Genomic DNA, 23,516 nt, shown 5'->3' on the forward strand with positions numbered 1-23,516 from the left:
GTCTATGATTCATTTCATAGTTGGGACACGTTTAATGTATTGTTTCAATAATATTATCCCTATAGTATATAATTACTGGCCTGAAAATTCACAACTCAGTCATATATTCAGTTTGTGCAGGGCTTTGCCTATGAATATATGTATCTGTATGTATATACATTCCATCTCATCTTTAAAATCCACATGCTTTTAGTTCAAGTCATCTTTAATCTAAGGATCTCAAAATATTTTACAAGCATCTTACACCTTCATGTTGTTGGAGTTGCCATGAAAGCAAACAGCATACATATCATTTCTTACTGCTTTATTCTGCATACACTTTTAGCTCCTAATATCTTTCATGTGCCTCATTAAAACTATCTATAGCTCAATGAATAGATGTAAAGTTGAGCAACCATACCAAACTGAACTTACTACCATAAATAGGAAATGAATGACAGATAGCCTGCTAATGCATAGGGGTGTCTGTGAAATTGTCATAGTTGAAGGATGCATTAGGTCTGTCCTGATTCACTTTGTTTTACACTGGAGATTCATCCATGTTCTGATCTGAGCTATTAAAATAAGTGGTAGCACTGTCTGGAATATTGCCCTGTGGAAGTGGGGTGGGCTCCTACAGCCAGCTACTTTTACACCAGTGTCTATCTCCAAACTTCATTTCAGTTCCTTTGAACTTTACATGATAAAATCAGCAACTTCAATACAAAATAGTATAGGTACTACCCTATTGTTCCTACAGAATCACCCATACTAATTAAAGCATGAAAAAAAACGCAAAAAAATCTTGCCTGTCATAATTCCAGAACTATGATAATTTATATGGAAGGTATTTGGAAAGATCAACTGATTATTTGTAACTTTTTTATAACAACCCTGGTCCTGAACAAAAGAGTGAGAAAAATTAATAAAATGTAATATTAGCAGATCTTTTTTGTTTACTTAATCTTGGTAAAGATGGGGTTAGAGATCAAGCCTTATTTATCTTAAAAAATCATAGCATCTTTATCAAATTTGTTTCCAGAGGTTATAGAGTCAGATCTACTTACCTTTTGATGCCAGCCTTTATTTAAACCCAATTCCAGCATTCCTTGTGCACAGAACAGCTTAACAAATAATAGGTATTTTTGCACTGAAATGCCATAATGTTTTGGGCAGAACATCATATGCATAGAGTGCCTTAAACAACCAGTCACCTTACAAAAATTGAAGTGTTCAGGTCCAAAACTGCTATCCAGAGAAACTGCTGATTTTTTGATGTGTCTATGCTCTTCAGGTATCTCAGTTTCATTTAGAAAGGCTGCTTTCTGGGTGCACCCAGAACAGCTTTGGTTTCTAGCCCAGTAGCTAGGCATCTGCCTAAGCTTATATCCCTGGAAGTTGAACACTTATTTGAATGACAAGCTCATAGCACATCCAGCAGACACTGCCAAGACTTGGTCACCTGAATTATCCCAACATTCTCACTGTAGGATATTTATAGGGAAAAGTGACCCTCTTTCACTGCTTTTAAAGCTGAATATAGTACAGATCACAGGATTTATGAACCCCAAGGTGCTTGGTCTTTCTACTTATTTCACCTACTACTCTAGTAAGAGGGAAATTCCCAGACTGCAATTCCTCCCGCATGATTACTTCCAATCCAGAAGAACACTCTTCTCACTCGAGTTGTTGGTCATTGGAGTTGCTAATTCAACAGGAAAAAAACAAGTGCAGGTACCTGTTTTCTTCTTTCCTTTTTTTTTTTTTTTTTTCTATTTTACACTGAGGACAGAGGTTTTAAAGTACTTTGGTCTTCCATTAGTTTTAATGCAAAGGCCAAATAGAAAAGACCTAATGCTGCTGCAAAACAGAGGTTTCTTCAAATTGAAAGATGTCACAGAAGAAAAACATTATGGATCTGGGCAAAAGTCTTAACAACAAAGCGAACCTTCTGTCTTCCAGGAGGAAAGAGAACAATGCAAGATCTTATTAATGGCACTAATATTTGGATTTACTGAAGTTCCTGACCCTCTTCCATTCAAGAGAACACCATGCATGTCTTACACTTGTTTAGGAGTGTTGAAAGAATAAAACAGTTTGGGTTGGAAGGGACCTTCAAAGGTCATCTAGTCCAATCCCCCTTACTTAGAAGTCTATTAATTCTTGCCCTATTCTTTTCCACTTTTTCTAGAAGATTTATAAACCCCCCTAATTCTCAAACCTAAAACTTACTCCTGCCAAACTTTATATCACCAAAAAACACACAAGAGCTTGACAAAAAAAAAAAAAGGGGGGGGCAAAAAACAATTACTTGGGTTTGAATCCATAGAACTTAGCAGAAAAAATAAAAACAAATACTTATATTTGAACCCACAGCATTTTACTTCTAATAAAAAGATGTTGTTGACTTCTAATTCATGCCACTGCCTGTAGAAAATATGCATACTGGCAAAATAAATTCCATTTTACAATTACTTGTGTAATCTTACTTCTAACTTCACAGAGAATGCACTTGCAAAACAGAAATGACACTGATGATAAAAGCACCTTTAAATTACTGTAAAGAACAGAAAACATATCCCTTTGTAATAATCACCATATGAATACATAAAACCTTTTTCTTCAAAGCTAAGCTACAGAAAAGAATGCCACTTTTCAAAGTGTTAGATATCAGCAGGATCCAGTAACAAAACATGAAGCCGATGGTTTTAATAGGGAAAAATAAAAAACAACTGGAGAAAATTAAATCAGAGGATGAGAAGAAAATGCATAAATAGGAGGCAAAAGACTTCTCTGAGAAATCATGTTGTAAGGAAGGGATTTGAAAAAAGCTAGTATGAACGTTTAAATGTTAAAGGGTGAGAGGTGCAGGGTTTTTTTTTTTGAGGGTATGGTGTTCTAATACTCTTATGTCTCCTTAAATCCCTATATCCTGTCACAAAAGTCACTTCCTCTTTAAAAGTTAAGGTTAGCTCTAAGAAAGCATATGTGACTTACAGCAGATATAAATTTTAAAATACAAAATGCCCTTCTACTGAAATATTTACTGAAATACAGTCTTCAACCAGTGCTCTTTTTGGGAGAAAAACAGACATACAAGCATTAACAAGTATAGCAAATATCCCTGACTTGAGCTTTTAACCAAGAGGAAGTTCTTGAGATGATCATAAAAATGCATTCTAGTCAAATAATTAATGGTTGGTATAGTTAATGAAAATGGTAGAAGAGAGATTACAGATTAGACTATTCTGTTTTATAAAATGACTGATACTATATGAATGATAAGAACCTGAAAATTCCATTAGGCTGTTCAGCTATAGTATTTTCAATCATAGTCAACAAAGTCCTATATATTAATGGAAATAAATTACTTACCCTGGAAGCTGTACAACACTGCAACAGAAATGATTCTAAATTGGAATTTTACATGAGGATTCTTTGGATTGGGATTTTTGACTAGGCTATTAGATAAAGCCACACTAAATGAACTTTAAATTTGGTTTTAATAGATTCTGAATCATCACCATTCTCTGTAAGAGCAGTACCTGGACTTGATATTACAATACACCTTCTACAAATTCACTTACTGTGGGCAGGAGGTGAAGACTGAAAACCAACAGGATCTAAGAGTTCTCATCATATACATTGCAGGTGTTCTAAAAATTTCCAAAACTTGCCATTTAAAACCAGTGGTAATATTTCAAGTCTTCAATTCAAAGAAACAACAACAAAACCAACAAAAAAACAAACCCCAAACCAAAACCCCAAACCAAACAAAAAAACCACAAAACCCAAACAAAAAAAAACCAACAAAAAACCACAGACACCCCCCTCCACAAAACAACAACAACAACAAACCCACCAAAAAAACAACACTGCTAAACCACACCACCTCCCTTCTCATTACCAATTCTCATCTACCCCAACCAGCACAAGTATTTGCCTATTGTCTCAAGATGAAATGCTTTCTCCTATCTAATTCCAAGTAAAATACTAACAGAATTAAATACACCAATCTTACCAGGTTACTGATTCTACCAAGAAATAGTTGCTGTCAAAGAATAATAAACACTTCATGCTTGCTTTTCTACCACACCATACTGGCTAATAAAGGCAGCTACTACATTATGGTCCTTAATATTGGCCTTCCCCAAGTTATGAGCCTGCATGTCTCCTCTCCTCACCCACATAAGCAATCGTAAGTGCTTCCCACTCTTTCCTCCCCCAACCCAAGAAACATTCAGCCATCAATTCTTCTCCAGCTCTGAGCTGCCACCATTCTTCTGTTCCTTTCACTTACATCCCAACAGGTTCTTTCCACTTTGCTAACGCTTTTTTTCGAATAACACATTCCTCCTCCTACTATAGTTTTGTGTACCACTCCCCCATTTCCCCGTGCAGCTCTCCTGTCCTAACTGACACTGAATTGGTAAGGCTAAGAAGTATGCCTGATCTTGCTGAACAGCTGGAGCATGAAGGAATAGTAAGTATCTTCTGCTGATACCAACTATATTCAGGTGAACTGCTGGTTGAAAAAAGCAATTAGAAGTTCCTGTGAAAACAGGCAGGAGGAATCCATTGCCCTATATTGGCTGAAGATCCTTAAACACTTGTAATTATTAAGAAAAAAAAACCACCAAAAAATTAGATTCAAATTCAAAGAAACAGAGCTACACAGGGACATCAGGACTTGGCTCTGTAGTTTTCTCAATCCTTGCAAATACTTTTGCTTTAGCACAGTTCATCCACTTTCACTTGCAGGATTGAGGAATCTGGGTCAATAGGTCCTTTGTATGTCCGAGAAAAGCCTACAAAGATTGCCTCAAACAACTCACTGCTTTCACAGAGTAAATGTTCCATTCTTTAATTGATTTTTATTTAAACAAACAAGCAAAAAAACAAAAACCCCAAACCAACTATTCCAGAATAAGTGATCACTTATGCAAAAAAAGCCTTAAGCTATTAAAAAGAAGCATTAACACCGACATTTCTTACATCCACATTTTTTCATACACATTTTTGCACGGAGAGAAGATTGAATACAGAGATTCAGAAGCTCAGTGAAATCAGACAGCTAGAATGCCAACTGCTAGAGCTTTTTTTAATGGCCAGGAAACCAAAACACAAGGACTGGAAAACACAGGCAGAAAAATCTCATAAATGTACAGTTTCACAAGGGTTGTTGAAAAAAAAATAAATTTACTCCAGTTCAGTTCCTGATTAAATCACATAATAAATACTGAAATAAAAAAAAAAATAATTATGTATCATAATAGACTACTTGAATTCAGGCATAATCAATCATATTTTAGCATTTAAAACTGTAGCAAATGCAACAGAATATCACTTACAACTCTTATTAAAACACCTGGCATTATGAAACTGTTTTCCAACACACTGCAATCATAAGAGGCATGACCCAAAATGAAGCTATTATCTAATTCATTAATTGTACATCTTTGCTTAGTTGTCTATATCTAGACCAAATGCTTTCTGAATTTCCAATTTGAGTAAGATTTTTCACTGTTTTCATCCTTCCTTGTTCCTTATTAGCAGTGAGTCATCCACATTTGATTTACTTCTGCAAGGTAAGTATGTGCTTTCCTATTTTTCTGCATATTCTCTGTATTTGATCCATGAGCTAAATGAGCACCAGAAGAGTTAAACCAGCAACTTTCAGTTACAAGCTGTATTCTTCCCAAATTACAGTTTAAAAGTGGCAGTTTTCAACTTTTGCAATTTTACCATAAAAAGCACACTGTTTGGTATGATACAAACACTTCAAAGAATCACATTACCGTTAAGGAGAAAAACAAAACCACAAAACACACAAAAAATTAAACAAAAAACTCCACAAATATCAGATTTTGTCATAATTTTCTAAAAGACTAGTCAGGCTGGACATGAGGAAAAAAAGTCTTTACAATCAGGGTGGTAAAATATTGGCACAGGTTGCTCAGAGAGGTGGTGGATGTACCATCCCCAGAGACATTTAAGGCCAGAATGGATGTGGCTCTGAGCAACCTGTTCTAGTTGAAGATGACCCTGTTCATTGCAGGGATGACCTCTGAAGGTCCCTTCCAGCCTTCTGTCTATGATTCTATGACTTGGCCATAAGGAAAAAAAAAAAAAGAGACCTGAAAATGTGAAACTAGTGAAGGCAGAATCAGAAGGCAAAACCAATCTACCATTTTGTTATCTTAGCTACGCATTAAGTGTATGTGTGAGGGGAAAGATTATGAAGCTTGAAATACAGTTGTATGAATTCTGAACATCTGAAAGAAAGATAATGAAGCAGTTCAGGCCATCAAAAAGAGCTGCAATGAGTACTGGGGTTATTATGATCTTCCAACCCAATGGTGTTCTCTTGAGAGCCTGAGCTGCTTCAGATCTTCAACCAGACAGCCCCGCATTCTTTGCTGCATACTGCAGGTAGTTTCTGTATAAATCATACACAAGTTGGCTTAGATACTTCTTGCATGCACCAAGCCTAAGGTTGCTTTTAGAAAAACTCATCACAAAGCAGGATGGCTTATAGAATAGACTATTTCAGTTGGAAGGGACCTACAAAGTAATTTAATTCAACTGCCTGACTAATTCAGGGCTGAACAAAGGCTAAGGCATGTTCTTAAGGGAACTGTCCAAAGGCCTCAAACATTGACGGGCTTGAGGCATTGACCACCTCTTTAGGAAGCCTGTGGTTACTTGACCACCTTCTTGGTAAAGAAACCAGTCTGAACTTCCCCTGCTTCAATGTGTGGTCCCTCCCACAGGAGACAGCCCCCATGAGCTTCATCATGGGTGCTTCCCACAGGCTGCAATTCTTCATGAACTGCTCCAGCATGGGCTCTTCTCTCCCTAGGGCCACATGTTCTGCCAGGAGCCTGCTACAACATGAGCTTCCCAAAGGGCCACAGCCTCCTTTGGGCACCCATCTGCTCTGACGTGGGGTCCTTGCTTCACCACAGACCTCCATGGGCTTCAGCAGGACAGCCTGCTCACCATGGGCTGCAGGGGAATTTTTCTCTGCTCCAGTGCCTGAAGTACCTCCTTTTTCACTGATCTTGGTGTCATCAAGTTGTTTCTCTCACATATTCTCATGCCTCTCCCTGGCTGCAATTGCTCCTGGCAGGAACTTTTCCCCTTTCTTAACTACATTGTCCCAGAGGTGCTACTACTGTCACTGATGGACCTGGCCTTTGCCAGGGTGGGTCCATCTTGGAGCTGTCTGGCATTGGTTCTGTTGGACATGGAAGAAGCTGGGAAAGCCTCTAGCAGCTTCTCACAGAGGCCACTCTTGTAGCACCCCCCCCCAGAAAATTTTGCCACACAAATCCAAAACAACTTAGCATGTTTCACTAGCCTCTCAGAGGTGAGAATTGAGCTGCTTCCTGGAATTAGACCAAAGGCTGCCCACAAACAGAATGAGTTTAACCAGATCAGGAAGCTGGAGCTGTTGGATGGGAATGGATGTGCTGTCCTTCAGAGTCCTTCCACAACAGCAAGAGCTTTGCCTTACAACATAATAACACTAAGGCTCAGAAAGCCCAGCATATTTGTAAATACACAGTAATGGATCAAAAGGGCATTTCAACTTATTATTAGGCCTTTAAATTCAATGGTTTTTTTGTTTTGCTCCTTGACAAAGAAATTCGCCAGGAGGCTCAGTGGTACATTTCCAGATCTACACATTATTAGCTGTTCTAGAATTGCATCCACAGACTGATAACCCCCGCAATTACATTTTAAATTTATTCCGAGGTAAACGGTATATCATCTTTAGTTTTGAAAGATAACTAAACCTTCTGTAAAATGGCAGCAAAGCACTAGTTTCAAGTGTCCTGCTTAATCTTCACATCTTGGGGATTTTACCAGTACAGGTACAGTGCAGCAACAAACACAATCAGTGTCTCTTCTCATCTATGTCCTAAGACTGCGAATTCTTACAATTAATATTTTACAAATTTTGAACATACAATTTTAAAGCAATTTGAGCCACGTCTTTTCTGGACATCTGTGGAAAAGGTTTTCAACAATGTTTGTCTTTCTTGAAGAGCACTATCCTTTGAAATGCACTTTTTCTTAGAATGGGGATCTGGGATATTATCTCTGCAATCCCTGGGTTATGGAATTCTTGGGATAACATTACATGTCAGAGGCATGTAATCTCCTCTCATTTCTGTATTGACAATATAGGACTTCTATTAGCCTTCCTATCTCTTTCATGAAGAATCTGTAGTGACAGTTCCCTAGATTCCACAGAAACTAGTGGCAAAAGCCCATTTAGAACCACTAACAATTTAGACAACTGCCTTAAAGCCAAAAGGGAAAAAAGGTTATTTGTAAGATCACACAAAATCAGACAGAACAAATGGGAGACCAGGGAGTTAACCTGCTCTGTAACTTAGGTATTCATACACTACTCCAAGTAGCAAAGAATAACACAGCTAGAAAATTAATGTAAGAAGGAACGGTATGTTCATGGACAGATACAGAATACATTTCAACAAGAATAGATGAAAAATCCTGTACTTTAAAGGAACGACCAAGTGCACAGATATTGTTAAGTGTGTATCTCATGATAAATGTATTTCAACAGTGTCATGACGGTGAAAAGAAAAAAAAACAACCTTAAGATAAAAGGAAGTCCTGAAAGTAGCACTACCTCTGAGATACATGAAGCCATTACTTCAGTTTCTACAGCATTGCAATCAGATGCAGTGCAGTACCCAGCCTGGCATTTCAAAGATGGGTACCAATTAGAAAGGTTCCAGAGCAAAATGACTAACAGGATCTGGAATTTGTACATTCAAAGGAAAAGGAATTATTTAGCTTAACAGGGAGGAAAGCAGGGACAAACATGGCTGCCATCTTCAAACATAGGAGGACAGCTAAAACGGAGAACTTGATATCCACTAGAAACAGATAAAGGAGTAATGGAATTAGGTGATATAAAGGCTGATTTATGTAAGACAAAAAAAACCAACCCACAAGTAAGACTATTTAAGCTCTGAAACAGAACACTTGGAGAAGTTCTGAAATCGCTATCCACAGGAACTGCATAGGTATATCTGATTCTGTCTTTAGATATGGAGGATAGGCCAGGAGACTGACTGCTCAAAGACTTTCTTGTCCTGATTTTATGATTTCTATGAGTCTGCTCTGCCTCCAGCCCCCTTGAGGACGGGAATGAAATTTGACATATCTCTGTCCTTACATGCAATGGCAGGAAAAAATAACAAGTAATGTAAGAGCAAAATATAGAAAGCTACACAAAGAAATACAGTGACTGATGCAATCAATCCCTCCAAACATTGCAATATAAACCCACATTTCTCCCTCCCTCCATCAATACCTTTAACATTTTAAGATTTTCTGGTAATTTAATATACAAACCAATCTCTTGACTATCAATGTGATCCTATACATTCCTTGAGCAGACAATACATAAAGACAGATTAGCCTTTTTAATTGAATGAAAAATGTGGCTTAAGTGAATGAAATTCATGAAACTAAGTACTAGTTTGTTTTTCTTATCCATAATAAAATAAAACCTCAAAATAGAAGACATTCCAAATACTCTCCTTCATCCCTTTCAATTTCTAGTAGACTTGAAAGGATCTACCGTGGAAGAAATAAAAGGAATGGCTGTGACAAAGTTACAGATTTTAATGCATAATAAAATATTGCAACCACTCCATCTTATCTAACACACCTGCATTTTTCCCCCTACTGGAAGTACTGCTGGAGGACCAGAATCCTTAACACTGTCCAACAGATTTATTTTTCCATTCATGAGAAAAACTTGCATTTTGGTTTCAGTTACCCTTTTTCTACTTCAGTCATGCATTTCACTGTGATTATTTCCAGACTATGATTTGGTGGTATTATTACATAGGTAGGTAGATTTCAGTACTCAAAAATCAGAGACACAAAACAATTTATTAATCACTCACATCCTTTCCCTTTTTCCTAAATGAGAGCACTACATATTGCATATATTTCACTTATGTAATATGAATGTATCTAAAGGCATGACACAGACTAGTTTATTTTATCAAACATCAAATGAGAAATTAAATTTATTCTGTCATAAACATTTTAAAATACAAAAATAACCACAGAAAACCTACAGCTTTAACTAAGTCACCCCCAAATTTGGACTCAGAAAGAAAAGGAACCTACAAGCTTTATGCTTTAATTTATATTAAGGTTGTGTGCTTTAAAGGATTTTTGTTCCAGGAATTAAAAAAGCGGTTCTTCCATTTCTTGCTGAAACTTCTTATCCATCTCATTATATATCAAGAACATGCTTAATAGGACAGAAGAAAGTTATGTCTAGAACATTTGCCATTTATCTTTTTGTCTTAATACATTTTAAGCATACCTACTCTTAATAAAATTTATGATTGTATTACTTAAAAGAAAAACTATTCAGCATTAAAATTGTATTATTCTTTTTTAACATCTTGCAAACTCTAATTGATCCTCATAATGGTCCAGAAGGTAAGAAGGTATTATTATCATTGTCTTATCCAGAGGGAAAACTGAGCTAAGGAGGTTTAACCACTTGCCTGCCCAATGTCACATCTTTTATCACTCAGGCCTGAAATCAGACCACGATTCTGTACCTCAGGCATACCATTTAATTTTAGAAGTATTTGCAGGATTTACGCATCTGTCTTAAAGCAACTGTTCTAGCATTTCTCCGGGAGATCATGTTATATCAGAAACTGCTAGATCTGTGCTCCCTGGAAGCTCGCATATGACTACATGTTAGCCTTTAAAACACCTCAAAACAGAGAGAAAGAGGGAAAAAAAAAAACAAACCAACAAAAAAAAGTCAGTAGATACTTACTACATCATCACATCCCAAACAATTACCTAACAAGCTGCTACGTGCAGATTTACAGTGACACAAGGAAAATTAAAGTTGTCTTGAATATTTTTGACAGTGCAGCATCTTTACTCAACAGTCCTATGATAGAGAATGTTAGAAATACCCCAGAGACACAGAAAATTGTGTTGGCACAGCTGATTGTCTCTTGTCTTTCTATTCTAATTCCCTCACTTCCTGTACATCTGTCATGGTTAAAACAAATATAGGACATACCTTAATTGTACTAGTGTGTGCACCAGGATATTCTTTTTCTTCCAGGGTTGACCAACGTTGTATAAATTTTGACACCAGAGGATCATCATAGTCAACTATCTGAAATCCTGAGACATTAGCTCCTCCAAACTGAATTTTTGACAAATCTCCGTCAGTAAATCCCTAGGTACAGAAAACATTATGTCTGTTATTCAAACAGTTTTGGCAGATTTCTCAACAGTATATACAAATAAAGAGTTACCAGATGACTTCTACTGCAGAAGTGTAAGCCAACATTTTCCTCAAACAGGATCCAGGTTTAAATCCTGGGCCGCCAGGATTTAGTCAGCTCCACCAGTCAGCAACACCTCTTGTTGCTCACTAGACATACACCTCTATAGAGCAAGGCCTGAGTGGATCTGTCCTTGCCATGCTTACTTTCCTAAACAAACCTGTTAATTTCAATGGGACTGCTTAAATGAGAAAGGAAACACATAAATAACAGTTAGGCAAGCAAGTTTTAGCCAGAAATAGTTACAGCCACAGTTGAATCTTCTTTTTGTTAGGAATGTTAAAGCACATGGAAGGACTTACCATCTCTCCTGCCTCCACCCTCCCGTATCACAGTATCACAGTATGCTAGAGATTGGAAGGGACCTCAAAAGATCATCTAGTCCAATCCCCCTGCTGGAGCAGGAACACCTAGATGAGGTTACACAGGAACGTGTCCAGGCGGGTTTTGAATGTCTCCACAACCTTCCTGGGCAGCCCGTTCCAGTGTTCTGTTACCCTCACTGAGAAGAAGTTTCTTCTCAAGTTTAAGTGGAACCTCTTGTGTTCCAGTTTGCACCCATTGCCCCTTGTCCTATCATTGTTTGCCACTGAGAAGAGCCTGGCTCCATCCTTGTGACACTCCTCCTTTAATAGTATAAAGAACTATTCATTCATACAAACAGTAGGTATGTTTTTTTTTCCATGTTCTGTGTTCAAACTTGCCATACAAATGATTTTACATGGAATACTGATTTCAGACCTTATGGTTTAAATGAATGCTCTGAGTGAACATAAAAAGAAGTAGTAGCTTCAGACCACATTAGCATAAATTGCTAGAATTGCTCTACGAGGTGTTCTCATTACTGCATATTAATGACAGTCATCAACAATGTGCTGCTGCATGTTAGTACAGACATTTCTACAGGGATCATGAAACCACTATTACTGTGAGCTTGACATTTGAACAGGAACTTTCATAGTATACTTTCACTTCTTCTATCAGCATATTTTATTCTTAAAACATGATCAATTTTGTGACTGATCAGACTATAGAACGTTATACAACCAAGAAAAGAAGAAGGTAGATTCAGTGAAGAAGATGGGATATGATTAAGTACTAGATAAACTTTGTAACAGAAAAATATAATTTTAAAATCATTACCATATATATTTTATACAAAAGATCTACAAACTTTCTGCATTGAATTTGCTTTGAAGTGTAAAAGTCTGTAGAAAGCAAATACGTTAACCAAGTTTAAAATACAGGATTTACTAAGTTTTAGATCTTACTGTTACAAACTTAAAGCAATGATTAAAATAACAACCAGTTAATACAACAAAATACACTTGGCATTTTTTCTAAAATCTCTATTTCCCTCAAGATTCAAAATAATATTCATACAACATTTGCAATGCAAAATAACAATGTCTAACAGTTAGAGAATTTTCAAATTTTATAAAACTTTTATGCTTGCATTGGAAATATCAATACCTGAACTTCTTTATCCTAAAAATTAGTTAATAAATATAAAAATGAAACCCCACTGTTCTGCTTTTAAAAAGGCCCTTAAAGAATAAGGCATCTTTGCACCTGTCTAGCAACATACTTGATTCTTCAGAACAGGGCCCTCCTGGAGAGGGGAAGTGTTTTGATCAAAGGTTGGGAGTAGACAGGGGTTATGTCTGAAGTGTGATAGGCACACTGTGGTTCTTCTGTTTCCTAGGCTCCTCAAAGGACTAAGGAAGACAGAGTCTGAATGACAGTACTCTGTGCCCTGCTGGAATTCGTATCAAACACTATCATAGTTCAAGAATAAATGATGAAGAAGAAATTCATCTAGATGCACTCACACCATGCAAACCCTAAAACTCTTCTCTGGAACAGAATCACAGATTCAAGTCTGTGGAATTTGCTTTGTCTGTTACAAAGAAACACTGGATTAAATTCCATAGCTTCAGTAGATAAGTGGTGTTGAGTTTAATGTCAGTAAAATGGCCCTTCACCTTCAGACACAATTAAAAAACAAAAATTACCTTGACAGAACTTAGTGAGTTTCCTGAACTTTCCCCCTTAGGAACGCTATTAGCTATACTGTCTGATCACCTGTGCTCAAGAAAAGATTAATTCAAACTGTTTACCAAGCTAATCTAAGGAATGAAGACATTTAAAGCTGAGATTCACTACCCTAGCAGAAAGCAAACAGAGAACCACAATTCTTAAGTACTTTAGAGGTGAGAGAAGAAAAAGCAGTTTGCTGAATGAATGTATTGGCTCATAATGCAGAAAGCTATTCTTCTGATTTCCATATTCTACTCTACTAAAAGACGTATAAAAAGGGATGAAGTTCTACTGAAGGTGCTGAGCAACCTTCACTCCCACTGACGGGAGTATCACAGGAGGCATTTAGGGTCAGCCAATAAAACAAATACCACCTCAACACGTTCATTCATTTGGCAAGGATAAAGACATTTAGCTTTTTTCTGTTTTCTAAAATTCATTTAAAACAAAATACCAGTTCATGTGTCCATAAACAGTAAAATGAGTAATACAGGTATTTTAAATATTAAAAATGCTTACCAGATTTGCAATGATATAATGGTATCCTTTAACATGTTTACCAATTGTGATAACCTGTAAAAAAAGAAGAAATACCCTTGTGATGGTGAACATTCACCTGCTATGTGGACTGAGACTTAAAAACTACAAAATGTATTACAGTGTAAAAGCTTGTTATGTGCTCCATGGTACACAATACTGAGTTTGTTCTGTGCTTTACTTTTTATTTTACCTGAACATACACTCTGCTGGTGGAAATTAGTCATGTTGAAGTCCAAGTCCCAAGACAGACAGTCACTCCAGACATAAGAGCTGAATGCTAATTAGTATGCTGTGTGTTAAAGGCACAACCTGGAGAGGAAACGGGAGGCATCGAACAGTAGAAGCACTGTGGCTGAGACATCCCTGCTCAGATTCTGCTCCCTTCTTAGCAGAACTAGAATGTTCCCTGAACTAGAAAAAGTTTAAAAGCCTACTGACATTAATGAAAGAATCTACATTATGAGGAAGTCTTTTAACATTCAAACTGTTTATTGCACTAAGGCTTCCTCATAATCTCCCTTAAAGCCAGGTGGTGGTTTCTCAGAAGTCTTCATAGGCAGACGTAGTATAGTCTCCCAAATAAGATTAATTAAGACTACATCTCCATAGAGAAGTTTGCATTTTGAAGCAAAACACTTCTCCAGAGAAAGGATGTGGGAGATAAGACGACTCTAGAGGATTTTCCACCTTTTGAACAATGAGAACAAATCAAGAGAGAAGGATTTATTTAGTTCCTCATTTAACACATAACTAAAATATTCAGAATAGGCAACCTGTAAGTTTTATCAGGCTAGCAGCAAATGACATTCCACACATTTGCTTTAATGAAGTTACAGAAATGTAACAGAAGGCAGTGTTTTATGTTGCTGGAGCCTGAGACCGACAGTGATTGCATTACATAGGCCACAGAAGTTATTCAGTTATCCCTTTTGAGCTGAATATATACATGATATATGAACTTAATTATTCTAAAAAAGTTACTTGGTTCAGACTGCTTAAAACTCATTACTTATTAAAGGTTTAAGAACTAAGTTGAGAGATATTTCTTATGCAGCTGCTGCTTCCAAAGAAACTCCAGTTAGACCAAACAGATTAGCTCTTCTGAACCCTTCTTCATCACTAGAATCTGAGAAAACAACCAGTAGCTGTAAGTCTTTGGATCAATGGCTAGTAAGTCTGCTCTAACTGCCACTGGGTACTCTTTCATTAATCTAGCCTTCTCAGACATTGCCCTGTGCCACTCGCCCGTATGAAGTGTAAGGATGCTGCCAGTTAAAACTCTGAGAATATTCTCCAAAAGCCATGATGAAGGAGCTGTGGACATAAAAGGTATTCAGCAATGTCCCTAGTTTAGACTAGCATCTCAAGCAGGGACAGACAAGAAGCGGCAGTAATTGCAAAGCTGCCCAAAGGATGTTATCAGTGGGAAATGAGATTCAGCCAAAGAAGCTTGCTCAGAAGAGAGAGATAGAGGCTATGTAGTGAAGAGCATGGTAACACTGACCTGCCAAAGCAGAGAAGAGGAATATAAACTAGTCTGAGAAGAGCTGGGGAACTGAAAAATTTTTCAACTTACACAGATCTTTGAAATCTGGAAAAGAAACTAGAACATGAGACAAAAAACAAGAATAATGAAACCCCTTCACAAACACATTGTGTGACTGTACAAAGATCCAAGGACAAGAGAGCCTAACTGGGTGAACCTTAGGCTACCACCACAGCTTAAAATGTTAGTGGGATTAATCAAAGAACTACAATAGGTTTCTTCAGGAGTAAAAAGCAAGGCAGAAAGTAGAGAAATTGCTGCTCTATGTATCAAGAATGCAAATAAAATTTCAGCACTAAGAAAAATCTGGTGAACAGAAAGCCTATTGCATATGTCTCAGTAAAATACACAGAAGAGGGATCCTGATGATACAAGGAGTCATAAAAAGAAGGAAATTGCTGAGGTGTTTTTTTTTTTTTTTTGGCAGTCTTTTTTTGAGGTGGGGGGGACAGGAATCAAAAATCTGGTAGCTAAGCAAGACTTGTACATATTCTGCTTTTAGAAAAGAAAAACAGAACAATACACGGAAAGGATACTCATAAGATAGGAAATCCATTGTTCAACACAAACCCTCATTTTAAGAGACAGAGAAAAATAATAAACAGTTATTATAATTTTTGTTTTAGCTACTTGAGAAATTGAAAGTGGGTTTACCTTTTTTATGTAAGAAAAGGAAGTCACAGAAACAGAATGTAAGCATAATGGACTTAAAAAACAGAAGCTTTATCCATCTGTATGCTTAAAAAATACTTTAAAAAGTATTAAAGGGAGAAACTGAAAGAAACTTGCAGTCAGCCAAACTTCTGTATCAGTAAAGAGGTTATAATGAATATCACACGCTTAATTTTAAAAGAATCTAGAGGATAAGATGAGGATAAACAGTAAACGTAAGTCTTTGTCAGGATCAAAATATGTCAAAGCAACTTCTTTCTCTGGCACGACAGCTAACCCAATAGATAATGAAAAAGTAGCAGATGTGATGTATCTTGAGTCTAATAAAGCTTTTGTCCTGTACAACATCATACAAGCCCTTAAAGGAACATGGACAAGACAATTTATGATAAGGTAAGCAAACAACTCTTTGAAAAGACACACATAACCAGCTGAAGAGTACCTGTAAGTACTGTTTCTCTCAAGCATTGCTCTACTCATTACATTTCTCAACCTGGGCAACAAGTCAGAAAATATGATTTAAAAAAACTGCAGATGAATGACAGGGAGGCTGCAAATGATTTGTAGAACAGGATCAAATTCAAATTGATCTTGAAAATTAAAGGAACAGTTTGTGGATATACATTCCAAATAAAACAGACAAATACAGTGCATTCCACTTAGGACACTGCTCATTGCCTGAGCCCCTCCAAGATGTAACAACCTTCCTAATAAAGACTAAAATAACAAGCCCTTCAAATAAACTTCAAAACCAATACACATACACTCTGATGCAGTATTCCTACAGATGCTGCACAGCCTCATATGGTCAAGCTCAAGCCAGCAGGGAGCTACCCTTGCAATTTTCCATTGTGCTCTGCATGCACAAAAAGAACTAGTAAGATACAGACAGTAAGACCTTCCTAGACACTAGCATTGAAGAAGTGGATTTGAAGGTACTGCAATAATTTGAATCAAAGCACTATGATGCTGTTGTAAAAAAGAGAAAAAAAAAGAGAAAAAAAAGTATTTTGGCAAATAATATATGTGTGGGTGGAGAGAAGACATCATTTTCTGTTTTGTCTAAAGCTCAGGTGGCCTTAGCTATGGAAAATAGCAGCCAATTTTGGCTAACACACTTTAAGAGGGAGACAAAAGTACATCATGAATGACGAAAAGAGCTTCGAAACATGAACTCTAAAGGGAGTTAAATGAAAAACAGAAGCTGTTGATACAGTTTTCACAAGGAGAACTAATCTGTAGGCATTATATAACTATTTATAATGCACCATATATAATAATGTATCAACTACATATAATGTAGTCTACTACTTAGGTTCTGAAACGGCCTTAATGAGATTTATTTTTTTATAAATAATCATTACATAAAACCATATGGGAGCATCCAGATGGAATTATCTTGCCTTTGAGCAAAGGGAGGGATTATAGGATTTGTATATTCACTTTCTGCCCAATATAGATGTGGTCCTCAATACAAATCTGTCACTTCCAAATGACACATAATAATCACAAAAACATGATCAAGAGAAAATGAAGTAATTATAGTTACTTATATAGCTAACTTCTGTCACTGAGGAACAGAGAACAACAAACCTGATCAACTATGTCGTTGACTTTATCGCGTTCACAGTCCAAAATCACTCGCCTTTCCTTTTTTACCTCTAGATCTTGAAACAGTGAACGGTAAGTTTCATCTTTTCTGTCATTGTTAATATTTCCTACATTGATAGCAGTCACTTGCCATTTCTTTTCAGCAGCAGAATCTAGCACAGCTTGCAGTGTTGATAAGCCTAGTGAAGCACAGGAGAAAACAGAAGATATGACTGATAAAGCTTTAGGAATAACAAGCTTATAGAATGTGATTTATGAGATTACTTATTTAAGATTTCCCTGTAATTTGTTCCACCTGTCACACATTGTTAGGTTGCAGAAATGAAGGTATATGTGGGCCAAATCAGTTCCTATTGTATGAAATTTCTATTTACATCACAGCAAGGAATCAGTGTACAGCCTTGTAAATACAACCTTTTAGTTTTGCTTCAACCTTCTTCAGAATGGGATTTTGCCAGTTTCACTGATCCGTTGCTGGAATTCCACATAAAGGGAAAAAGGTCTTCTAGGAGAAAAGTGATCCAATTATGGCAAGAGGATCAGCTGCTCATTACAAAACACTACTGAACTGCTTTTGCTCTCAGTGCTTCAGTAGTATTGTACTTAAAATCAGACCTCACTGAGGTCTATGGCAAAATTCCCATGTTCTGCAGTTGTGTTAATGAAGTTATTATTTCTGTTGCCTACAGTCATATCCCCGATTATGAAAATAGATGTGTTGAGATATATTTCCATATAGAGAAGTAGGCTTAATGCTAACACCTACAAGCAGTCTGCAGAATTTTACTTCTGTATTATCCTTCTGGAACATTCCTGCCAGGAAGCTGTAATAATGTCTGTACAGCTGCAACTGCCTACAGTATATTGCAAAATCAGTGAAGATTTTACTTGATTCATTTTCTTCTTTAAGGATTAAATAACAGAATACAAAAACATGAAAATAACTGCTGGAAATTAATTTACGCTATACAACAAATACCATAACTATTTCCAGCAGTACAAGAATTTGACTTTTTATATTTAAATTCCCTTCAGAAAATTCTATGTAATTCTAGAGAACAATTTTAAGGACAGCAGAGGGTATTATTAAAAAAAAAAAAAAAAGGAAAATTAGACTTACAATCAAAAAAAACCCATACCAAAAAAGCCCCCCAAAGACTGAAACACATTGTTTCAGATCTCATTTAGTAGATTCCAGGTCCTCCAATCTGTTTGTATGCTTACTCTGAGTTAAATAGCATCTTAGGCATAAACAAAGGGTTTCTGTATTTTATTTCTCTGATCTTCCATTTTGCCTAAGGACTGATTTTTCTTGAGATTCTCTGCAGAGTTACCAAATGGCTGCCTGGATTTCTTGCTTTAATACAGGTAGCAGATTTGTCACCCCCCCACAGTTTAGTTTACTCTGAGAGCAACACACATTGCAAACGAATGAAAAACCAACCAAACAAAAGCATTCACAGTGATACGTCTGTGGATGTGGAAGTATGTGGAGAGTGGTTACAGAAGTGGGACTCCACAGAGAAGAAAATACTCCAACAACTTCAGCTGCATTTTTTAAACTGCAGAATACTTGTCTGGGAACCTTATGTACCTGAGCCTCTTTTGCTTACCACAAGACAAACTCTTAATTCGGTGAGCTCTGCAAAGGAGGAATGAACAGAGGCTATCTAAAGTAGCAATTCTGTTACATCTAGAATCCTCCAATAATATCTCTACTTTTTCCAAAACCTACTGTTTAATATTGGCAATACAGAAGACACAAGGAGGGTAAAGGACATTATTCAACTGACACATTAAGCCAGTAAGAGATTGGACATGCATATACTGAATGGCTTCACTTACAGATAGAAATGAGATACAAAATTGCCTGCACTTCAACCACGCAGTCCCAGATCACAGGGGAGTTGCAAAAGTAGCAATATATTCTTCTTTGGAATAAGTCATCAAACTAATTCCCTTTAGCTTTCACAGCTTCCATAAGGAATAAGTCTCTTCTCCTTTTTTATCTCATTCCTGGAGGTGGAATCGTTTTAAATTCTGTATAATTTCTTAAATGATCTGTCACTGTCTCTACCTTGGCATTTATGCAAAAGTGTTTGGAGGAATTGTGGACCCTGCATATTCAGGGTCTGATGTCAGTGCTGCTGAGTACATACTGCCTGACTCTGCAGGTTAACCTTGTGCAATCAGTGGGAGCACTGAGGAGCAACGATTTACTCAACACAGAGGTAGGAGCTTCATGCCTTGGAGCTTGTTATCACTGGGGTGCCTTGCAACAATTAAAACAAACAAATAAGGAAAAAAAGGCATAACCAAAGGGTGACTACAAGTAACAATTTCATGCTGTTATTCCTGGCCAGGTTCAGCCAGTGCAGCTTACAAGAAGAACTACGTGTTTTTCAGTATTTCCTAAATATAAATCACATGCAGGTCATGTACTGCACACTGCTAGGTGATTGACAGAGTACTGGCTAAGCAAGTAGTTTTACGTCTGTCCTTTCTAAAAGGACACTGAATGTTTCTGATACTAATGTGAATTTGAAAAGGATTTGCCAGAGAAATGTGCTTCAGGTTCATCATCCCATGTGACATTACTCTTGGAGGCTACACACCAATACTAGTTTTTTTGATTTTAGTCCTTACAACAGTGATAAACTCTCTTTGCAGCTTCTGAAGAACATAATGCATAAAACAGCATCAGAATGCAGAGATTCCAACGCTGCCCACTATTCAACAAACCACAGTGTGGTATAACTGTCCTTTAAATCTAATGGCATCTTACCATTTAATATGCACTTACTTAATATTCAACTCTGACCCATGAAAATGCAGTTGAGGCACAAAATAACCTTTTAAAAGGCAACAAGAGAAGGTAAGAACAGAAAAACCAATAGCCAGAATACTAGATGAGTGGAAGCTGAAAACAGAATGACAATAATGGAATTCCAGAAAGGCCAGTTAAAAAGACCCTATACTTCTATATAACACTGCTGCTTCTTAGAAAATTAATTGATATACCACAGTTTCCAAGTGATTTTTCCCAGTCCATACACTGTTACTGTTACTACAGCCAGAAAGGGACATATGACTTGAGAAGGCTGTACTGCGGAGTAAATGGCTCACAAGCAGTAGATTTGGGTTTATGAACACTCCCCTCCCCCTTTTTTTATGAAAAGCACTCTCCCAGCAAGCAGGGACTGCATCCAAGGTTTCTGCTTGCTTGGTGCCCAGCTCTCGATTTCACACGTATGGAGTGAATCTGTGGTAGCAGATTGCCCTTCACGCTCAGATGTTTTTACTTTTTTCTCCTTAAAAGATTCTTTAAAAAAAAAAAAAAAAAAGAATAAACTTTCCATAAGATCTGTTTTACAACATGTGATTAAGCTCACATCACTTATCAGTACATTTGCAATTTGCAAATCCATACACACTTGTAATAATGTCACTCATTTAAACAATTTTGTTTCTGTCCCAAAACCTCAGTTCTAAATTTATGTTTACATTTACATTTGCTGCAAGTAAGTATTCCTTTACTCATTTACTTTTCTAATACTAATTCAGTATTTCAGTGAGATACATCTAGCAAACAGCATGCAGATAAAAAGCACCCCATCTTACCCCTGTCGCTGTCATACAAATACGCAAACTTGGTCCACTGATAATATTCGATCAAGCTAAGAAGAGCTCCCTTGAGGTCAGGTCTCATCTGAATGACAAAGGGATGTGTTCCATCTGTTGGGAAGCTGGGAGTTATGAAGGAGACATGAAGAGTCCCACAGAATGATGTTATGGTATTTACAGACTTCTTGTCGTAGAATCCAAAAATAGCAAAGACTCCTCTTGAAAACTGGGAGCAGACTATGAAGGAGAAAGAAAAACAATTAGGTGGGAGATCTTTTTTGAGATTATTGAAAACTCTATCGCATATATTTATGACAAATAATGAAAATGTCTGATCACATAAATACCAGGAGAAAACAGTAATAATCTATGAAGATTATTATTTTTTAGTATTATTAAAAGTTTCCACTAGAAACAAAACAGCCAAGAAAAAATAAAACAGAGATGAGGTTCACATTCCTAGACAATTAATTCAGAAATAAAACCACGTTATTCTTAAACTCAATTTATATTGTAAGGACAAGTGATGCAAACATCAATCACAGCTGTAATTTTTAAAATGAGTCATTACGACCACACACAGTATTATGGAAATAGAATTTTTTTTTGTCATGTTAAAAATAAATTGGCTCTGAGGTTGAGATTCACTGAGCTTTTTGCAAAATGCCTTAAATAACTTTCCATTTGGGAAAATATAAAGCCAAAACCAGAAGCAAATCCATTGACAGCAGAAAAGTAAGGAGTTGATTTGATTTAAACCTCTTTCTGTTTAAAAGCATTATTTTAATTCCTGCTTTGTAGGACTCAGCAAAAGCTGGTCCTTCTAGATGACACTTGCAGTCATGCTGCAGAGAGAATAACCTCAAAGGTGTAAATAACATGCTGATTATTCACTTTCTATCACTGGAGACAATTCAAGCCAGCCAATGAACACTAAGGACCACTGCCACCTGTGTAAAAGAGCTAGTTCTCTGCTTTGACACTGCAGGCCATGCTAGTGCCTAAGTTCTAAAAGCAGTGTACCTTAAGGAAATGCTCACCTCTGAGTAATTCTCATTTACCACCTATATGCTCTTTGGTTTGCACAGTCACCTTGAACGAGAGACGTCCTTCTAGAAAATAAATCTAGTCAGCCTCCTTGCAATCCCTGCTACACATGACCTGCTTATAGATAAAAATCACAGTGTAATTGAAGCTAATTTTGCCCTGACATTTAGTGCATTGATCCTTCAATATAATTCACTTAAAAGCAAAAATAAGTTCATTTTTAACATGTATCAGATTCGAATTAATATAATATTTTCTTTTATAGATACCTTTAAAAAAAAAATAAATCACCACTTCACGCCTATTATTCATTGCTATTCTCTTTTCATGGCTTTGCCTGTCTATCTTTGCTACCAGTCATCTCCCATACCTTAATTATTTCTATACTCAAAGCATCTAAACAGTATTGGTGAAATTCTGAGTCTGCCAGTTTCAGCAGTTAACAGCAATTAACGTTAAGTAGGTCAAATTTTCATCTCAGACAAATGATTAGAAAACTTGATGAGCAATACCCTTTTGCAAAAGGTGATGCAGGTTTTCCAGAACTAGGGTACACGATGGTAAAACCTCTTCTGTTCCGACTACAACTCAATACAGAATCATAGAATCATTTAGGCTGGAGAAGATCTTTAAGATCAGCAAGTTCAGCCACTAGCCCAGCACTGCCAAGTCCACCACTAAACCATGTCCCCAAGTGCCACATTTACACATCTTTTAAATGCCTCCAGGACAGTGACTCAACCACTTCCCAGGGCTGCCTGTTCCAGTGCTTGACAACACTTTGAGTGGAGAAATGTTTCCTAATATCCAATCTACACCTCCCCTGGCACAGTTTGAGGTTTTTCCTCTTGTCCTGTTACTTGGGAAAAAGAAATTGATACCCACCCCACTATAACCTCCTTCCAGATAGTTACGGAGAGTGGTAAGTTCTCCCCTCAGCCTGTTTTCTCCAGACTAAACAACCCCAGTTACCTCAGCCATTCCTCATCAGACTTGTGCTCCAGACCCCTCACCAGCTTCATTGCCCTTTTCTGGACCCACTCCACCACCTCCATGTGTCTCTTCTAGTGAGG

The 23,516-nt window shown here is 37.0% G+C and overlaps 1 protein-coding gene across 4 annotated transcripts in view; it reads right to left on the reverse strand.

Annotated features, from left to right (window-relative positions):
* GRIA2 (glutamate ionotropic receptor AMPA type subunit 2) overlaps nt 1–23,516 on the reverse strand; it is a 94,112-nt gene that overhangs the window by 28,639 nt on the left and 41,957 nt on the right. For all 4 annotated transcript variants that reach the window (XR_009728455.1, XM_061373449.1, XM_061373429.1 and 1 more), the window contains exons 3-6: nt 21,394–21,633; nt 17,755–17,951; nt 13,923–13,976; nt 11,093–11,254 (exon numbers count right to left, since the gene is read on the reverse strand). Coding sequence is in view for 3 of the 4 variants with exons in the window: in XM_061373449.1 (XP_061229433.1) it covers nt 11,093–11,254; nt 13,923–13,976; nt 17,755–17,951; nt 21,394–21,633 (653 nt within the window). In the remaining variant the exon portion in view is untranslated. The remainder of the gene's footprint in view (nt 1–11,092; nt 11,255–13,922; nt 13,977–17,754; nt 17,952–21,393; nt 21,634–23,516) is intronic.

Source organism: Neopsephotus bourkii, unplaced genomic scaffold, assembly GCF_033783945.1.
Source record: "Neopsephotus bourkii isolate Nb327-2 ecotype Australia unplaced genomic scaffold, CSIRO-AGI_Nbou_v1 NB_168, whole genome shotgun sequence".
Lineage (NCBI taxonomy): Eukaryota > Metazoa > Chordata > Aves > Psittaciformes > Psittacidae > Neopsephotus > Neopsephotus bourkii.